This window comes from Marmota flaviventris, chromosome 4 (genome assembly GCF_047511675.1).
Source record: "Marmota flaviventris isolate mMarFla1 chromosome 4, mMarFla1.hap1, whole genome shotgun sequence".
In the NCBI taxonomy this organism is placed as follows: Eukaryota; Metazoa; Chordata; class Mammalia; order Rodentia; family Sciuridae; genus Marmota; species Marmota flaviventris.
In genome coordinates, this window is record NC_092501.1 from 5242499 (window position 1) to 5260240 (window position 17742).

At 49.9% G+C, this 17742-nt stretch overlaps 1 protein-coding gene across 2 annotated transcripts in view; it reads right to left on the bottom strand.

The window, feature by feature from the left end:
- Dock1 (dedicator of cytokinesis 1) overlaps positions 1–17742 on the bottom strand; it is a 450610-nt gene that overhangs the window by 147486 nt on the left and 285382 nt on the right. For both annotated transcript variants that reach the window (XM_027930051.3, XM_027930050.3), the window contains exons 28-29: positions 15662–15763; positions 9478–9572 (exon numbers count right to left, since the gene is read on the bottom strand). In XM_027930051.3, coding sequence (XP_027785852.1) covers positions 9478–9572; positions 15662–15763 — 197 coding nt within the window. The remainder of the gene's footprint in view (positions 1–9477; positions 9573–15661; positions 15764–17742) is intronic.

Sequence of the window (17742 nt, forward strand, 5' to 3'; positions counted from 1 at the left end):
AGGAGGGCAGGAGGGAGGAAGGAGGACAGCTCTGTAGACAGTGACACTAAAATTGAGTGCTGTCCCCACTGCCATGACCCCAGGAGCAGCACTCACTGGGGGCCTGTGTATGCCCAGCCCCTCTCCCTTCTGCTTCCGTGGTCCTTCCCAGGCTGCTGCTGGCATCTCACATTCTGGCCTCAGCCTGGGGTCCAGAGCACTGGGCTCTAGAGTCTGATCTGTGGCTCTCATGCCCAGGCAACTCATGTCCCCCCTACATCTCAGACCCTGCATCATCCCTGGGGCCTGTGGCTCGGATGCTCGGCGATGCTGAGGGAGACAGGACCACAATCTGTGAACAGGTGGTTTTGAACAGAGACAGCCTCTGCACCCCTGCCCTTTCCTTAACCCCAGCCCTGCCCCATAGGACAGTTCCAAAGGCGATTTCCCCAAAGGTAGAGGGCAAAGCTGGTGACGTGATCATCTGCACCTCAAGCTAAACTGTAACCTGGATATGTGTAAAAAAGCTGTAAGAAGTGAGTGAATTTGTGAAAACAAAAAAAATGATATTTTATAATATACTTTTTCAACCCAGCATGAAGTGCTCCGAATCACCAAGGAAATGTCCTGCTTCCAGTCACCACCAGACTTCTCGGACGTGGAGAAACAATGACATAATATTATCTCCATAGGAACAGAAGTGGCCAGTCACAGCTTGTTGGCCACTCCAGGCCAGGCTCTGGGCAGAGCATTCAAGGGCGCCCCCTTGTCCACCCCCGTGACATCCCAGGAAGCTTCTCTTCTGTCTTCAACTCACGGCGAGAAGCTCCAGCTGGGGGTGAGACTGCCAAACACAGCCAAGCCAGGAGGAGGTGGGGCCGGAGTTGGCACAGACAAGCTGCTTCCAGGGCCACCGCTCCCGCACCATTTAAGGTGGCCGGAGACTGAGAGAAATGGAGGTGGGGAGCTGGTACTCTGCAGAAGCAGGCATGTGGACAGGAACCCAAGACCCCAGAAGAGACAGACATTTCTGCACATGTCTTCTATGCCAGGAACTAGTGGGGGCAGCCCTGGCATCTAAATTCATGTCGGTGTGACTCCAACGTCCATCGTGCGACTCCCAACACCCATCAGTCCACCACCTTGAGCCATGCCATCAGGGAACTGCTCTTGGCAGGGAGTTTGAGAAAAGCCACCTCCAATGGTCAGCACCCTCCTAGTAAGTGAAGGTCAGTGCTGCCTTCTCCAGCGGATGGCTGCTGTCATTTATTCTAAAGAGTGCTGGTTTTGCTGGGGTCAATGGCAGAGAAGGGTGGCTGAGAAATGGGGTGATAAAAGGGAGCCATGACAATGAGTCATATATTTTGATGGGTTACTTGGTCTCCCAGAGACTATTTTCATCTATAAAATGAGATACAGGTGACACTTCAGGCCCAGTGATATTTTTGCAGCAGGCACTGACTGCAGCATCGCTGGGTACCACTCAGGAGATGCCAACAGCCCTTCTTCCCCCAGATGGAGCAACTGTCCTCTAGGGGGCAAAATCGCCTCTGGTTGAGTCTCCAAAGATACCCAGGACACCTCTGGACAACCTAGCCAGCCTCAGTGAACTGACCCCTCTTCCCAGTCTTGACTTCAAACAAAAGCCTACACTAGGGGCCTTCAGCTGTGCAGGCTGCACAGTTGTAGTGGGGGCAAAAATTTAGAATGGGAGAAGCTGAGGACCTGGAGGAGGACCACATGAGGTGTGTCTCTTCCATGTTGCTTTCAGGTGAGAGATTTTTCATGCACAAGTGTGAGAAGGCACTTGGATTCAGCCCTTGTGAAGTGCATTCTCCAGCACTGAGTGCCAGCAGAACGGCAGGAGCCACAGCAGCCAGGAGCGCACAGCGAGGCATGCACAGTCAGAATTGTGAAACAGACGGGCCCTTTAAAACCTGCCCTCTGAAGTGAGCATCCCTAAATAAGAGCCCTGGCTGAGAGCTCTTCACCACTGCCATTCCTTTGAGAGTACTTTGATTCCTCATCTCGGGATTAAATAAAGAGGCATTCCGGATCAAATGCACCATGTAACGTATCTAGGCTACATGAAATAAATTGGTTATAAAAACCAGGTATAATCAGGAAATTATTTGTTTTAATTTGCCAACGAAGAGCGGAGGCACGCATGCCACAGGATAGCTGTCGCGGAAAGCAGACGTGCAGGGGAAGCACGTGGGGCTGGCGGGCCCTGCCGTGCCGCGTGGGGGGGACTGCCGACATCCTCGCTCCCCAAGAGCATCCTGGGGTGAAAACGGAACAGCGCCACAGCAACAGCAGCGAGTGTGGGGCCTCCCCCTGATGGGCAGGCCACACCTGCCTTGGATCCGAGCCATGTCTGAGCCCCTAGTGCGTCACGATGGCCCCCGGACCTCAGAGGAAGTCCCACGAGCTGCTGGGGGGGGGGGGTGACCAGGAAGGTCTCAGCTGCACCTGCATCCGCCCACCTCGGAGGAGGCGCTCTGCCTGAGGGCCCCGAGCTGCGCACTGACTCTGCTGGGGTCACGTTTCCTTGGCAGGAGGAAGGTTCAAAGGCATGAAGCCCAAGCCTGCCGGGCTCCAGGGAAATTCTCACCCCAGAAAGCTTTCAGTATACGGAACTTGAATCCCCATTTCTTCACTGAAAAACAAAATATAGATTTTTTCCTTTTGGTCCTTGGCTGTGGTGCTGTCACCGTGCGGATGTCAACAGCCGCTGTCCTTTCAAAGGAAGACCTGATTCTCAGGTGAGGTTAAAATCGACAAGCTGTCGGAGGTGCAGACCGATAGTAAACGAATCAACTAATTAAATTAAAAGGAACAACATCAGCTAAACCCCAGGCTTCAAAGAAATGGGGAGGGTGCTGTGACGTTATGATCCCAGGGTCCCCAGAGCCCCACAGGCTTTGTCACCATGCTTTCAAGCCATGTGAAGGCTGTTCAGCATGTGCACTTCACAGGGGACAGAGTGTCCTCTGAAGGAGGCTGAGTGGGAAACAAAACACAGGATCCTTCCGGCCCAGCCATCCTCAGGCTGTCCCCATGGCCACTGCAGCAGGTCCTGCACCCAGGGACCCACAGCCCCCTCTCTCCCTTCCCCAGCCCTGGGCCCAGTGCTGCACAGGTGTGAAACGGAACAGCAATTCACTTTCTGAGCAGGAACCCGATCGACTCCTGGGAAACCTGGTGTCCCAAGCCAACTTCCTTTCTAGTCTCATGGCCTCTTCTCTCCTGGCTATATGCCAAGTTGACTTTGGCAGAAAGATCAGTGAGCTCACATTCTGGACTCTGACCACCTGATGGGCATTCCTTATGAGTGGGAAACGTGTTCTATTTAAAAGGGGAGAAACCACTAAGTTACAGAAATATGGATGGGAAGTTCACCTCCTGAGGTGTCGTGTGTCGGTATTGATCTTGGGCATTCGGCAGGGAAATCACAAGAGGCAGGGGGCCGGGAGGCCACAGAGGAGGGAGGCAGGTCCCCATGCACTGGGGTCCCAAGCTTGGAAGGGGCCTCAATGGCTAGCTCTGTGCCAGGTGCTCTGGGATGGTGGCCACGTGGCCACGACAGGAGAAAGGGCCAACAGGGACACAGAAAATGCACAAGGGCATGACCCGCAAACCTCATGAACTCTAGGTGGGGACGGGAGTCCTGAGTGTGAAAGGGCAGCAGGAAGTCGGCTGATTCTGGACACAGCGACACCAGACTACAGATCTGACTGCAGGTTTCCAGAGGCCTAATGGTCACCACCCAGACAAGCCCCTGGAGCAGGCCAGCAGCACCCCCTCCACATGCTCAGTTACCCTCCAGACAGGGCCAGTGACAACCCACCACGGCTCCGCCATCGCGGGCCGGGGACGCAGCATGTCAGTCAGAATGGAGACAGTGCTCTTTCCTTCCTGTGGGCAGCATTCTGACTCCCAATGACCCCTCCCAGTGGTCCTCTCCTGCTCAGTGTCTCACTTGTCAGGACTCACCAAGGGTCAGCATCCCCAGAGAAGCGGCCATCGGTGAGTCTTGGACAGCCCAAGTCCCCCTTATGCTCTCTCTCTTCCACTCAGCTTCAAGTGCTCTGGCTTCTAGAAAACCCCCAAGTTTTCTCTAGGATTTTACATGTTCTCTTCCATAGTCAGGATCTGCGAATCCTTACGTGCAAAACCTACTTTGTCTTCAATGGAAATGTGCAGGAATAAGCCACAAATGATGAACTTGGTCATTCAGGCCCCAGCCCAACATGGAAGACACAGTCAGTCAAGGGCAAAACCTACGCCAACCACAGAGAGGGCCCTGGTCACGAACAGCATCAGCTCTGAGGAGTAAAACCATTGATTTCGCTCGTTCTCATCTTGAGAGGAGGGCTTGGTGTCCACAAGCCTACAGAGAACTCAGGCTGGGGTAGGTGGATTTTATGCAAGTCCAAATAGTGGACAGAAGGGGAAAGGGTCCGTTACCTGCTATGCAGTCGATGTGAACAAGCCAGATTCAAAGAATCTGAAAGTGACACTCGGCAAGACCCTTCCCACCACTGCTCAGCAGGAATGCCGTTCTCAGGTGAAATTAGAGCAGTTAATAACAAGTGCTTTCGGGGAGGTGAAAGGGAGTCCAGGGAACCCGCAGACTCGTGTGCTTCAGCTCATGCAGAGGCTCACAATTGTAGGGGGCATCACTGGAGTACAGTACCCTGCTGGGGTGAAGCCAAGGGCCAAGACCTCAAGCGACATGAACACTCAACCAAGTGGCCACCTATCTGTTAGCAGCTGAGAACTCTGGGACAGCAGAACAAGGCTGCTGGACCACGCACACACACACACACACACACACACACACACACACGCCCCACTCCTGCAAACATACATCTGGAACAGGCTGCTGACAGGAGACCCAGGACAGACACCAGCCCTCGGCCGCTGGCTGGGCAGGTCTGTGGTTCCAACACACCTGAGCTGTTCAAGGGAGGTCAACACTGGGGCCCCGCTGGCACAATCATGACGCGCACTGGACGCGTGCACACAAGCAGGCTTCGACGATGTCTGAACTGTGCTCACCTCAAACGTCATCCTGCCACCTGGCCCCACCATTCTAGCACCGAGCTATAATGTCAGGCCACTGCCAATCAGTCATTCTCTTCAACACGGCAAGCACGCGGTGAGAGTCCTTTGGGACATCCGTCCGGTCTTAAGGCTTTGATTCTTGATTTACAAGTCGCCGCACCAACTCTAATGCCTGCTGTCTTTAATTACCTTTTACAAGTCCGGGTATGAGGGATGTAAGTCACAGAGACAAAGCTGAACAAGCACACAAACATTTAAGGGACCATAGAGGCGGATTTTCTCCATTTCTCAGCCGTGGGTGGTAAAACTACATGTCCAGCTGTGCCATTAATACTTAAATGCAGACTCCAGAAGCTTCCGGGAGTCACAGCTTATCCTACGGAGCGAGGCGGTCTCTGAATCATGCCAGGAGGAGGGAAGCGCACAAGCCTGGCAGGGGGCGAGAGGCTGAGATGTTCGCAGGCGAACAGCAAGGCCAACAGGAAGGGCACGGGAACATGCTGGGTGGGGCCTACGTCCTGTCCACAGGGAGCCGGTTTTATCCTGGCGTTGGGGAGATCCTGTCCTTCCACGTGCCCCGAGGATGGGCAGGGAGCACATTAGTGGGGGGCATCCTCCCCAAAAGCTCAGGCTTCGGCTGGAAAAGGAGGAGGAGCAGCAGTGTCGGCTTCCGTGCTCAACGTTCCCTCGGGTAGAGGATGCGTCTTGCAGAAAAGTTATCTTGTAAGAACACTAGAGTAAAAGCCCCTCCACACTTTCCTGGGGAAACAGGAGGCACAAGATGGAGGGCCGGGGGAAAGGGGTTTAGGCTCGGCTCTGCGGCAGGACTGAAACACCAGCCTGGCCACTGCAGCTCCTGTCCTTCGGTATGTTACAAACCCCTGCCTCGGTTTCCCCAGGAGCAAAGCAGGCTGTGCTAGAGGGCGACTAAAGGGGCCAAGGACACTACTGCACGGGGAGTCCCCATGTCAGGCCCAGTGCGTGGAGAGCAAGCCACACACAGTCCCTCTTAGTCCCAGAACCAAGTGTGCAGCACTCCACAAAGAGTGGACGCATCTCGTGAAAATGGAATAGACCCTTCCTCGAGAAGCTAGTGTTCAAGCCAAGGCGTCAGAGACCTCAGGGTCACCGACCCAGGGAGTGGTGTTTGGCCCCGTGGTGACAATGACCTTCTCCAAAACCCAACTGATTTGGCTTCTGAAAATGAATGCTGTCTACTCCACAGAAGGGGCAGCATTTGTGGGTCCTAGAATGTGGGATAAAAGGTGCGCTGGCCAGTGCTGCTTCTGCAGTTGTGTCCAAAATGCCTCCTTCTCAGCTGTCTCTTCTGTAGCTCACAGTGGCCTGGGGACATGTGCAGTGCTGGGTGCAGAAGGTGGGTCTGTGTGAGCTTCTAGGGGTTGGAATCACTACAAACACAAGTGCCTTTACTTGCAACCACAGCCCCCGTGCACAGACACAGGCACACGCGCCCGTGTGGACACCCACACATCACTGGACCACAGGAAGCTGCAGTGGAGACGCTGCTGGATTCCAAGGAATATGATCCCCCAAAGAATCAGCACATCCCAGGAGAAGCCAGACAGGAAGGATTCCTGGACCAGAGTACTGTGACCACCTGGGTGATAATCACACAGCTCTGGGGCAGCCTCAAGGGGCTCAGGCTGGAGGCAGGGGGTGCACAGCAGGAAGAGGGAACCAGACAGTGAAAACAGGCTCTTAGTCATCAACAAACACTGTAAAAATTAATAAGCAATAGATTTTGTGTTCTCAAGAGGATAACAGCTCACTTGGGAACCCTGAAAGTTAGGGTACCGTGAAATACAGCTTTGGGGAGCCACTCACATGTGAGCTTTGCTGCAGCAGAGAGCACCCAGGGGTGTGGAATCCACAGCCTGAGCACCAGGTCATGGCCAGTCTACCAGAGCCACCTAGGGACGATGTCCCCATGGAGAGTCAGAGGACAAAGTCCTGGGCATCTCATGGACATAGTGAGATTTACATTTCCCTACTGGTGGTTTTTTGTTGTTTGTTTTGTTTTTTGGTTATTCTCGCTGATTTGTTTGTTTTTGTGGTGTGAAAATGAAGTTCATTAAAAACACTTCTGTAGCTCTTTGGAGTAATTCTTAATTGTCAATCACAAAAGTAAATCCTAACAGAGGAAAAAAAAAAAGGGAGAAAACACTAGTGATTTAAGTCCCTCATTATCTAGATGAACATTCAACCATCAAGAGAGATCCAGCTGCATGATCAAAACCTGCGCAGCAGGAGAGAGGCAGAAGCAGAGGTCAGGACCCTGCTCTGAGCCCCAAGCCAGGGCTGTGTCTCTCGCAAAGCCAGCCCTGCTGGGTCCAGATCCGGTGTCCCAACTGCAGTCTTCTTGGGAAAGGAGATCACATCCCAGCAGCATCTGACCTGAGCCGCCCAGCACTGCTTCCTGCATAGCCCCATAGGGACCAGCTCACAACCTTGCGGCTCACGGAAAACAAGGCCAATTCCGTGCCCTTTGTCACAAAAAGGAGCAATGACCAGGAGAAGCCAAGCGAAAGATTGCTGCTGCTCAGGACTTGCCCATGAGGGGGCAAAAGCCATCAAAAAGAGGCAGAGCCATCACGGAAATGCAAACTAACCTAGTAAGGAAAATCACGACCGACCTACCAGAATGGCTAAAATTAAAAATGGTGTCAATTCCTGTTACAGTGCGGATATGAGGTGTCCCCCATAAAGCTCATGTACTAGGCAACACTGGAATGTTCAAAGGAAGGATGATCAGATCGAAAGCTGAGACCTAATCAGATATTAATCCGTTTGATGGGTTGATAACTTGACTGGATTACTGGGTGGTAACCATAGTCAGGGGGGGGCATAGCTGGAGGAAGGATGTTACTGGGGGCGTGCCCTTGGGGATGATATCTTGTCCCTGGCTCTCCTCTCTTTGTTTCTCTGCTTCTTGGTTACCATGAGCGGAGCAGCCGTCTTCCACGCCAACCTTCTGCCATGATGTTCTGTTCCCCGTGGGCCCAGAGCATGGGGTTGGTCAACCACGCACCAATCCTATGAAACCGCGAGCCAAAATAAACCTCATCTCCTCTAAGTTGTTCCTTCCAGGTATTTTGGTTATAGTGACCAAAAGTGGACCAGCACGGTCCTACAGCTTGGCTGTGGAGACACTGGACCTCTCCTACTCGGCGGCTGGGGACAGAGAACGGTGCGGCATGCTTTGGCAGTTTCTCATGAACTCTCACGTGCAATTGCCACACAAGCTAACACTGCCCTCCTAGGCGTCTGTGTCACACAGAAATGAAGACTTGTGTTCATTCAGGAGCCTATGCAATGGACGCTTGTAGTAGCTTTATTCAGAAGCACCAAGATGGCAACTAGCCAGGTGTCCACCAGGAACATGGTTAAACAAACCGAGGTCTGCTCATACCATGAAGTATTCCTCAGCCATGAAAAGGAATAAAATATAGACACATGCAGCAGCCTAAATGGGACTCTGGGAAATTAAAGAGTGAAAAAAGCCAATCAAAAAGAGCATATACAGATAACCGCATTTATAGGGTTGCTGGAAGGGAGAGGGAAATGTGCTGATAAAGGGGCAGGAAGAGCGGCATTTGTGGGGGCAGGCATGCACACGGCACTTTGACTGGGAGCAGATTCAAGAACACACATGGGGTAGAATCTATAGAACTCAACACAGCACTAAGGGGTACACATGAGTGAAGGAACCAGGGTCCAGTCCCTGGTCACGTGCAATACTACGGTCCTGCAAAGTGTCACACAGAAGAGAGGTGGGTGCGGCATCCATGGATCTCTCTGTCCCATCTCTTACAACTGCATGTGAGCCAACAATTCTCCTCACAAAAAATGCAATAAGAAGAAAGAGGCCGAGAGAAATCTCCCTCCCAAGTCCCATGCAGTTGAGAGCTCTACGATTACCGTTAGTACTTACAGAAATTATAAAACCCAAAGTGCTAGAATATTCACCAACAGCCTTTATAGGAAGATGATAAGCAAGGCACAAGTTTAATATTTCATGGAGAAAATGCTCATGAGGTTTTTCTTTTTTTAAATCTGAAATATGTGAAATATAAGTCCTTTCAAAAGCTGAGCGTACAGCTGAGACTCACTTTGGCTAAGAAAAACATATGGTTGAAATGAGATGGAGAAGTCATGGCCCGGAGCACGTCTCTGCCTGTGACGGGGGCTAAGAGAGCAACTCAGGCTGTGTTTCTCCAAGGGACAAAGTCCCGCTTCCTAGTGCCAGAGCTCCCTGTGGACACGCAGAAGTCACCAACTTCCACTTCCCCATCCCCAATGCTACCCGCATCACAGGAGGGGAGGCACTTTGTACAAAAGCCACCTTCGCCCCTAGTAGCACTCGGCTCCCACGGGACGAGTGGGCGTGGGCCCTTCCCGGGTACTTACTTGTTCTGCATCATGTTCATTATCACCCAGTCGAAGGGGTACACATTCTTCCCAATGAGGTTCTTAAACATGATGAAGGTTTCCATCAGAAAATCCTGAAACAGAAAACACACGGTTGGAACAGCCCCCAGGAAGAGGGGGACGTCAACGCCCACGAAGGCATGCGTGGTGAGATTACAGAAGGTTCTTATTTTTAGCTGAACGAAAGCATTCTGAAAACCAATGAGGACGTACATTGTGGGAGTGGCATAGCAGCTCTGTCTTTCTGTGTGTCTGGGGTCCTCCTGACCGAGCTGCAGGCTCCAGGATGTATTTTGAAAGGGTCTCTGGGTACGTCTCTCTCAGAGTCAAAACCAGTAGATTGGGATCCCCCAGAGTTTACAAATACTCATCCTTGCCCTTTCTGCTTACAGGAGAACAGGTTTGGTTTTTTTTTTTTTTTTTCCAATCGTAATCGGCTGGTTGTACCTTTTCCTTATTTACTCTAAATCCATTTTTCAAAAGGAACAACACCCATTAGGTCAAATAAGGCATATTATTATCCCTCCCTCCTCCTGGCGCCATTTAAAAATACAAGGCATGTCCTGGCCACCTGCACACAGTCATCCTGCTGCACACCACTGGAGCATGTGGCCTCTTTGCCCAACCCTTCCACACAGCAGTGCCACCCCACTGAGCCATCAGCCATGCCTCTGTGTCTCACAGAGGGTTTTCTGTCCTTCCCAGGCTGACCACAGGGTCAGCAGGGATCAAGGCTGGTAAGAGGGCTCACAGTGATGGGAAGGGGTACCCCGCTCCCCTGTGCCTGTTGGAAGGATGATTTCCTAACCTGAGGGCTTGACACTTATTCTGCTCTAACCTGAACACGGCAAGGGTTATCCCGAAAAGACCACACCTCCAGGAGCCCCGTGTGTGCTCAGGGCCTGCAGGTGGAACGGGAAGGCACTGGTGAGTTGACTTAGAGAAATGAGACCATGGTCAGAGAACACCAAATGAGTGGATATTCCTCATTTATTTAATCTATTGAATCATAATTAGGTGCACTGGCTGTGAAGGCCAAGGTGGTGAATGGAATCTAAGCAGCCAATAAAGTAACAAAGTTCTTAACAGGCATCACTTGCAAAGGCTCACAAGCCAAATGTGAGGAGGACAATCAGGCGATGTCCAAAGTTCACCTACTTTCTCTGCCACCTGTATAGCCATGCCAGGTTCCTGCAAGTCACGTCTATGTTGTGGAGGGCTTTGGTGCACCCAACCATGAATAAGACTCAGGGAACGACAGTGGCCACCCCCTGTCGAGGAAGACCTCTAGGCCAGGAGGGAAAGTCAGTGCAGATGGGTTCCAAACTCTGCCTGTGGGGCCTGCAACCGCCAAACCTCAGGGTGGGAGCACTCCAGGTGTCCCCTGACGCACAGCTGGCTTCTTTCCCCAGTTAAATTACTGAAATTCACATTTCGTGCAGCTTCCCCACTTTGTCAAGATTTCCCCATTCTGATGCCCAGGTTGCACGTTCTGCTGGCTAAGTGCTGTAACTCAGCCGCCCCTCCGTTTGCAGGAATTTGCTGGCTTCCTTGTGATCGCTCCTCGAAGCCTGATAATTGAGATGCAGGGTCTGGTTCTTATTATTCTGGAAGAGAAGCATCTTTTCCCAGCTCCTTTTCTTCTCTCGGAGACACAGTCCCGTACTTCATTAGCATGGCTCAGCTGTTAAATTTTGGGACTTTGCTGAACAAACAGAACGCTGTCGAGAGTGAGAGACGAGGTTTTGCAAGGCTTCCTTGTGGCTCTGCATAATTCACTAGCCATGGTGGTCCAAGCAACTGCAGCTGCCTAGGAAGGCCTGTGAGGCTCAGCAGCCTGTGAACCTGAAGTCCCCAAGTCAACAAGGGTTGTCCTGTAAAAGGTTCATCTTTAAACCCTGATTTATTCCCATTGCACTTTGCAGTTTGATTATTCATTGGGTGTCCTAGATAATAAGTGGGCAGCTCTAACAATAATCATTAGTGCATCTCAGAGGCAAATTCTTCTTAGCCTAAAGCCATCTGCTTCTCTCCATTTCTAAAACACAAGCTTTGCCGAAGAGTCATCCTCTCACACCTGGACTGTGGCAGGGGGATGCTGGCCCATCTACCTGTGTCCATCTTTGGCCCTTCGACATGCACTTCATTCAGAGTGATCTTTTTAATTATGATCTGATCAAGATGCCAGCACACTCCTGATCCTGCAATACGCCACTTCTGCAATGGCTTCCCAGTGCTCTTGGACTAAACCATCTTGATATTCAGAACAAGGAAATGACTATTTGCTCTACCAAAGGGTGATAGTTATAGACGAGGGGCATTAGTATATTTTCAACCAATCTGATGAAAGATTATTGGCAATAGGATAGCTGTTGACTTTTAGTGGATTTCAGTTCCATCCAAAAGATTTTTTTGATAACCGCAAAGGGGAGATGTGTGCATGCAATGGGGACATTGGTGGTGCTCTTTTAACCAAGTATCTTCGCCACTGTGGGTCCTCAGCATGCCCTCCCAGTGTCCTGAGGGACGTAACAGGAATCAGTCAACACCATCTCTTAAACACTCTTGCCAAAATATTGAGCTTGAATTTTAGGCAAAGCTTTCGGTCTGCAGGACAGACTGGGACGTGGCGAAGAAAGCCAGACAAGCTGGTTGAAAAGTATTACAAGGCAGATCTCAAAAAATCCAGAATGGGGTCGGCTTCCAAAGACTGGGCTTGGCATGCTCAAAACTCAAAAAGTAGCACCGTGAAGAGAAGAAAAACAAAGCTACTGGGTTTATTATAGAAGGAGAAAGAGCATAAAGAGACACAACCAAACTAGACAGACGAGTCTGCACTGGATCCTGACTTGAGGAAGCCCCTCATGAACACAGTCAGCGTGGGAAGGACGGAGGAAGCCTGAGTCCCCTGGGATAGGGACAGCTGTCTCTTCCTAAGAGCCGCGTGACCGCCGCAGGCCCCTCACTCCCCTTGGGAGAAGCATCCTGACAGCTCTCAGTTCTCGGGGGACTTGTTGTATGGACAGAGACTCTTGGGGATGCACAGAAGCGACACTGTGTACAGAGCTGGCAGTGGAGGGACTCGGGTGACGAGAACCTGCTCTTGCTGCACTGTGCCCTCAGCTTTTTGGAATATTTGAAAACATCGTTCCACCTCATTAAGGCAAAGAGTACAGGAGTTGCTGGGGAGATCTGAGTAGGGTGAGGGGGTCGCATCCACATCAAAATCCTGGTTGCCACATTGTACCACAGTTTTGCAAGGCGTCACTGTCAGAGGAACCAGGGGAAGGGCACACAGAACCCTGCCAGTGACGCTGCAGTGATCTCAGTATAAAAGGTTCATTCAAACAATCACGCTTTTACAGTCATTCTGAAACAGTGGGAAAACAGCAATTAAAAACAAAAAACAAGGAGGCAAAGAAGACAAAGGTCTTCACGCTGCTTAGGAGGAGATCTGCTGTGGCTTGCCGCCTCCACCCCTTCGGGCGCTCCCAGGGACCCCCTTTCCCCAGCACTGCCCCCACACTGTGCCCTCACCCACTGTGCCAATGCCTCCACCACTGTCCCTTTTGCAGAGAAGGTGCCTGACCCCTGCTTCACTCTGATCTGCCCCACGGTCAGGACCATCCTTTCAGAGCAAAGATAATTTTGGTTAATGGGAAGGATTCTGTTTGGCTGTGATAGACCATGAGCCACAAGAACTGGGCAGTGCCTGCGATGATCCTACCTTGTGCAGACACAAGGCCAATCATCAGTGACCGGCCCCAGACTTACAGATACTTGGTCAGCAGTATGGTAGACAGGACCACCAAGTGGACGTAAACTGACCCTGAAACCTCTGGGTCTGGCACTAGCTTCAGGCAGTGTCAGAATTGAACTGAGTCATGAAACTCAGAGAACGGTGTCACAGAATCAGTTGGTGTGGGAGTAACTTCCAGGCATGTGGTCATGGAAGAGTCCTCGGTGAGGGTGCAAATAAGCAAGTTGTTTTTCCTGAGCCATGTATTGGGGATCTGTGACAAGAGGAAAGGTGACAGTCTCCCTTGGAAGGTCCAGAGTCGACCTCATCCCTCTGCCTGGAGACGCAGGCCTTGGGCAAGCTGTCCGCTTCCGTTCCTGGTGCTGAGACTTGGATACAGGGTGGCAGTACTGTGGGTCAATGGGTGTGTCTGCTGCAGGGTCTGAAGACTTGTCAGGGGCTCAGATCCTCGAGGACAGGACTGGCCCCCCTGGGAGGGAGGTCTGCGTGGACTGTGTCCATTCCTTTTCCTTTCTAGGTCAGTCTTTCCTGTGTGCTCTCTCCTCCCACTACCTCGGATCAGAGGGCCACCAGAGAGGCTGTAAAAGCAACAGCTCTATGACCCATGGGTGTGTGTGGGAACGACTCACCTCAGCAAGAAGGGCTGGACTTGCCAACGTAGGGGAGCCCTTGTCAGAAGGAAGGAAGTCTCCAGAAGGTGGCTGAGGCTGTCTCAGGTGGGAACACTAAATACCTTCCAATTAGTTCACATAAAATTTTCTTTTGTCTTTTAGGGTAGAAAAAAAGTCAAACACCCTCTACCTATAGTTAATGGATAGAAACAGATTCTATCAAGTTTCTGATGGATTAACAGCAATAAAAAAGGTTTACCATCCCTGAAGTATGAATTTGAGATATGCAAATCACAAATTCCATTTTATAATGGAAATGAAATTGCCTGCAAATAATTGATTTTCTGACTGGTTGTGCCAAAAGGAAAAAAAATGTCCCTTGGGAAATTAGGACCACAACATGGAGTAAATATCTGAGTCTCGGCTCAAGGAAGGAGAGAGGGCACTAGCTTGGAATTCATCAATCACAGCAATTTTTAAACACTGTGGGTCATTATCACTTTTCACAGTTCACAGACCCCCATATCAGTAGCACCATTTAGGAGTTCAGATGAGATGGTTTTAACAGTTTGCATGTGTGGGTTTTGACCGTGACTGTTCTGCTAATGCGCAAATTATTAACTGGAATCTTTACTTTGCAGGATGGGTAATTCTTCTCATTCTGAAAAGTGTTATTATTTAGCCTGGAATTTTATCTAAGAAATTATTCATTGAGCTTCAAGTTATAACTATTCTTTTCATTGACCAAAGCAGGATATATGAACACATTTAAGATTCAATTATGGCACTACAAGCTGTAAATACAAAATCTGATTTCAATATACCATGATTTAACATGAATCCTAGTATAAAATGTGATATATATCCCATATTTGAATATGCCTCTACTATAAACTATTCATTAATAGTCAAAGGAAACCAAAAGACACATACATGCAAACAGGCATGCTTTCTTGTACCCCGATTTTTATGTAAGGGAAATTGCTATGATGTTGAGGGATAGGTTCATTTTTATTCTACTTAGAATTTTATCTACCTACCTACCTACCTATCTACCTACCTATTGTGGTAACAATTTAAAAAATTGTCCCAGAAAAAATTCTTGGAGAAAAAAATCATAAAATCATTCTCCTCTTCCCATCCCTTTACCCGGTGGATGTCACACAGAGCGAGTCCCATTGTGCACACCCCAGCAGGTTTGCTGTACTGCGCAGGAACCTGTGGGTAGTCTATAGGAGCTGATCCCCGAGAGTCCTGGAGCTCGTGTCAATGTCTGATTGGGAGCTCTGCCAACAGGACTGGCTGTAGCTTCTTGCAGGATATCCACCATATGGCAATGGACTTTCAGGTCACTGGGGAGATGGCTCCGTCGCGATGAACTCCCTCCATGATACTTTTCCTAATTAAGTTGCATCATAGTTTCACTGAGGGTGACTAGAGAGTTATTTGGGGAAATGTTGTTGAGCATCCATGATTAGAGCTAATTAACAATGGTGTGCAGCTTAAGACTGGAAAGCCTGTCAGGCTTTGACCAGCCAAGATGACAGTCACTGCAGGAAACACCTCCAGCTGCCAACCCAAAGCTCATGAAAGGACGGACCAAAGAAGACAAGAGGTGGGTTCTCCAGGTCGGCAGTGGACAGGAGTCTGCACGTCAGGACTCTGGTCTTATGAGGAACAAGGCTTTGGTGATACATCAATCACTCAGAGGCACATGCTTATGCACAAATCTATGTAAAATAGAAATACCAACCCCATACAGGCAAGTAATAGTGGAAGAAAGGACACCCACCACAACATCAGTCCTCATCTTCCCGAAAGTCTTGATCAGGTGAGCATAATGATAATCTTCCATTTGTCGTAAAATAGCTGTCATGCACGCCACGAAGTTCCCCTGCAAATGATCAGAAGATAGAATCAGAGAGGAGAGAGCAAAGGTCAGGAGAGTTGCTGTCAGTGTGGCATCTAAGCCATCCAGGAGAGGCAAGGGGGCTGCCGGGCCCTGCATCCTGCCAGGTCTTTCCCAAGGATGAGAGCACAGGACTGGTCCATTCAACCTTGAGATTTTTGGAAGGGGAGTATATATATTTTTTTTCTCCCTGACTGCATTAAATGCCTCCTGACACGTGGTTGTCCAGACTGGAAAAACAAACTTCAAATGTTTTTCTATTAAATATACAAAGATTAAAGAAAAAATGAAAAATCAAGGTCACTTGTGTTTTGTGCCTTCCTGGCACTTGCTGCCCTCATCATCAGGCACCCTGTGTGCATGTCCCCTCCTCTTGGGCCATGGCAGAGAGAGGTCTTTTATTGCTCAAAATCTGCCTGTGTCCCCCTTGGCCAATTTAGAGGCAATCGCCACCGACTCCGCAATGAGTTATGGTCCAATTCTCTTCCTGGGGAAGATCAGTGCGAGGAAAGCAGGCTCACCGGAATGTCAAGTGAGAGAGTTGGAAATTTCTCATACCAGACAGAGCTGGCTGCAAAGGGGAAGGAGGAGGAAAGAAGAAAACAGCAAATAAAATCAAGACATGGAGAAAGTAAAGAGTCAGAGCAGTAAGCAAAGAGTGAGCCAGGGTGTGACTGTGGGTGTGCAGGTGCCCGTGTACGCGGGTGGGTACCTGCTGGGGGCGTCTCACTGCAATCCCCACTCCCACGTTGGGAGCTAAGGACCCTGAATTGTCTTCCTTACTTTTAAGTGTGTGTCCCTAAATTAAGGCATTTTAAGAAACACAGACCATATTTCCTCCCATTAAACAAGTACAAGCTTAGTACAAGTATAGGGCAAGGCATAGTTTATGACATGTCCCTATTTTCCCCCTAATAAATGAGTGCCTAAATTGTGTTCTTTTACCAACCCAATTTTTTCCAGCCACCTATCCGAATGCCTAAGTGTCTGCTCTATTAATTGGGAATATGCATTCCACAGTGAAACGTTAAAGTCCAATACTTTCTGCAATCCATTTTTGTATCTATAGTATATGCACACGCTTCCAAACGAGTCCTCGAAGGATGCATTACACAAATTGAACAAATACAATAATGATGATATGGTATCTTCCAGTTGCCCAGAAATGCAATTTGTGAATGATGATAATTGCTGAGATTTAGGTTCCAAGTTGGTGGTGTTCAGGGAAAGAGCTAGATAATACTTGTTTTGCATTGGAGGAACAATTAGTAAAAATGGTAAAATGTCTATTTATGAATATGAACTTTTGAAATTCGTAAATATTTGGCATCCCACTGAGCTCAAGAACAGTTGCATTGGTATCCTGCCTTCTGCCCATGAGATGCCCTCCTTTGGACAACTGTGAGACTGCATGGGGACCAAGCCCTGTGCTAGGACTGTGAGTACCAGGACCTTGTTCCAGCATGGGGTGGACTCTCTGGACCCATTCTACAGGCTGTGGGATCGAGGCTCAGAGGCTGCACTCTGGAAAGGAAGTGGCCACAATGGCTGTAAAACCAACATTCCAGGGCTCTAGGGTGGGGGCTCTCTGGATGAGCTCATTTCTTTTCCTCTTATCCACATGTACATATTAATTCTTTCTCTGAGAAATCCGAAGCTACTGCTGACGGCCAACAGGAGGTAGACAGTCAGAGGAAGATGAAGAAAGGTCAGGCCTCCTCAGGACCGTGCCCTAAAGTCTACCTTGACACACCATCGGTGACCTGGTCTCCTCCCTGTGAGATGAGGAGCTTTTTCCTGAGCACAAACACACCTGTATCAATCCAGGTGAATCTGGAAAGTGCTGGAAGTAATCTCTGCAGGCCAACACAGTTCACCCATGGAGACGCTCACAGTGGAACGGCTATCTTTGAGCAGAGGTACAAACCAAAGTGCAAAACTTCAAATACCAAGTCACAAGCAGA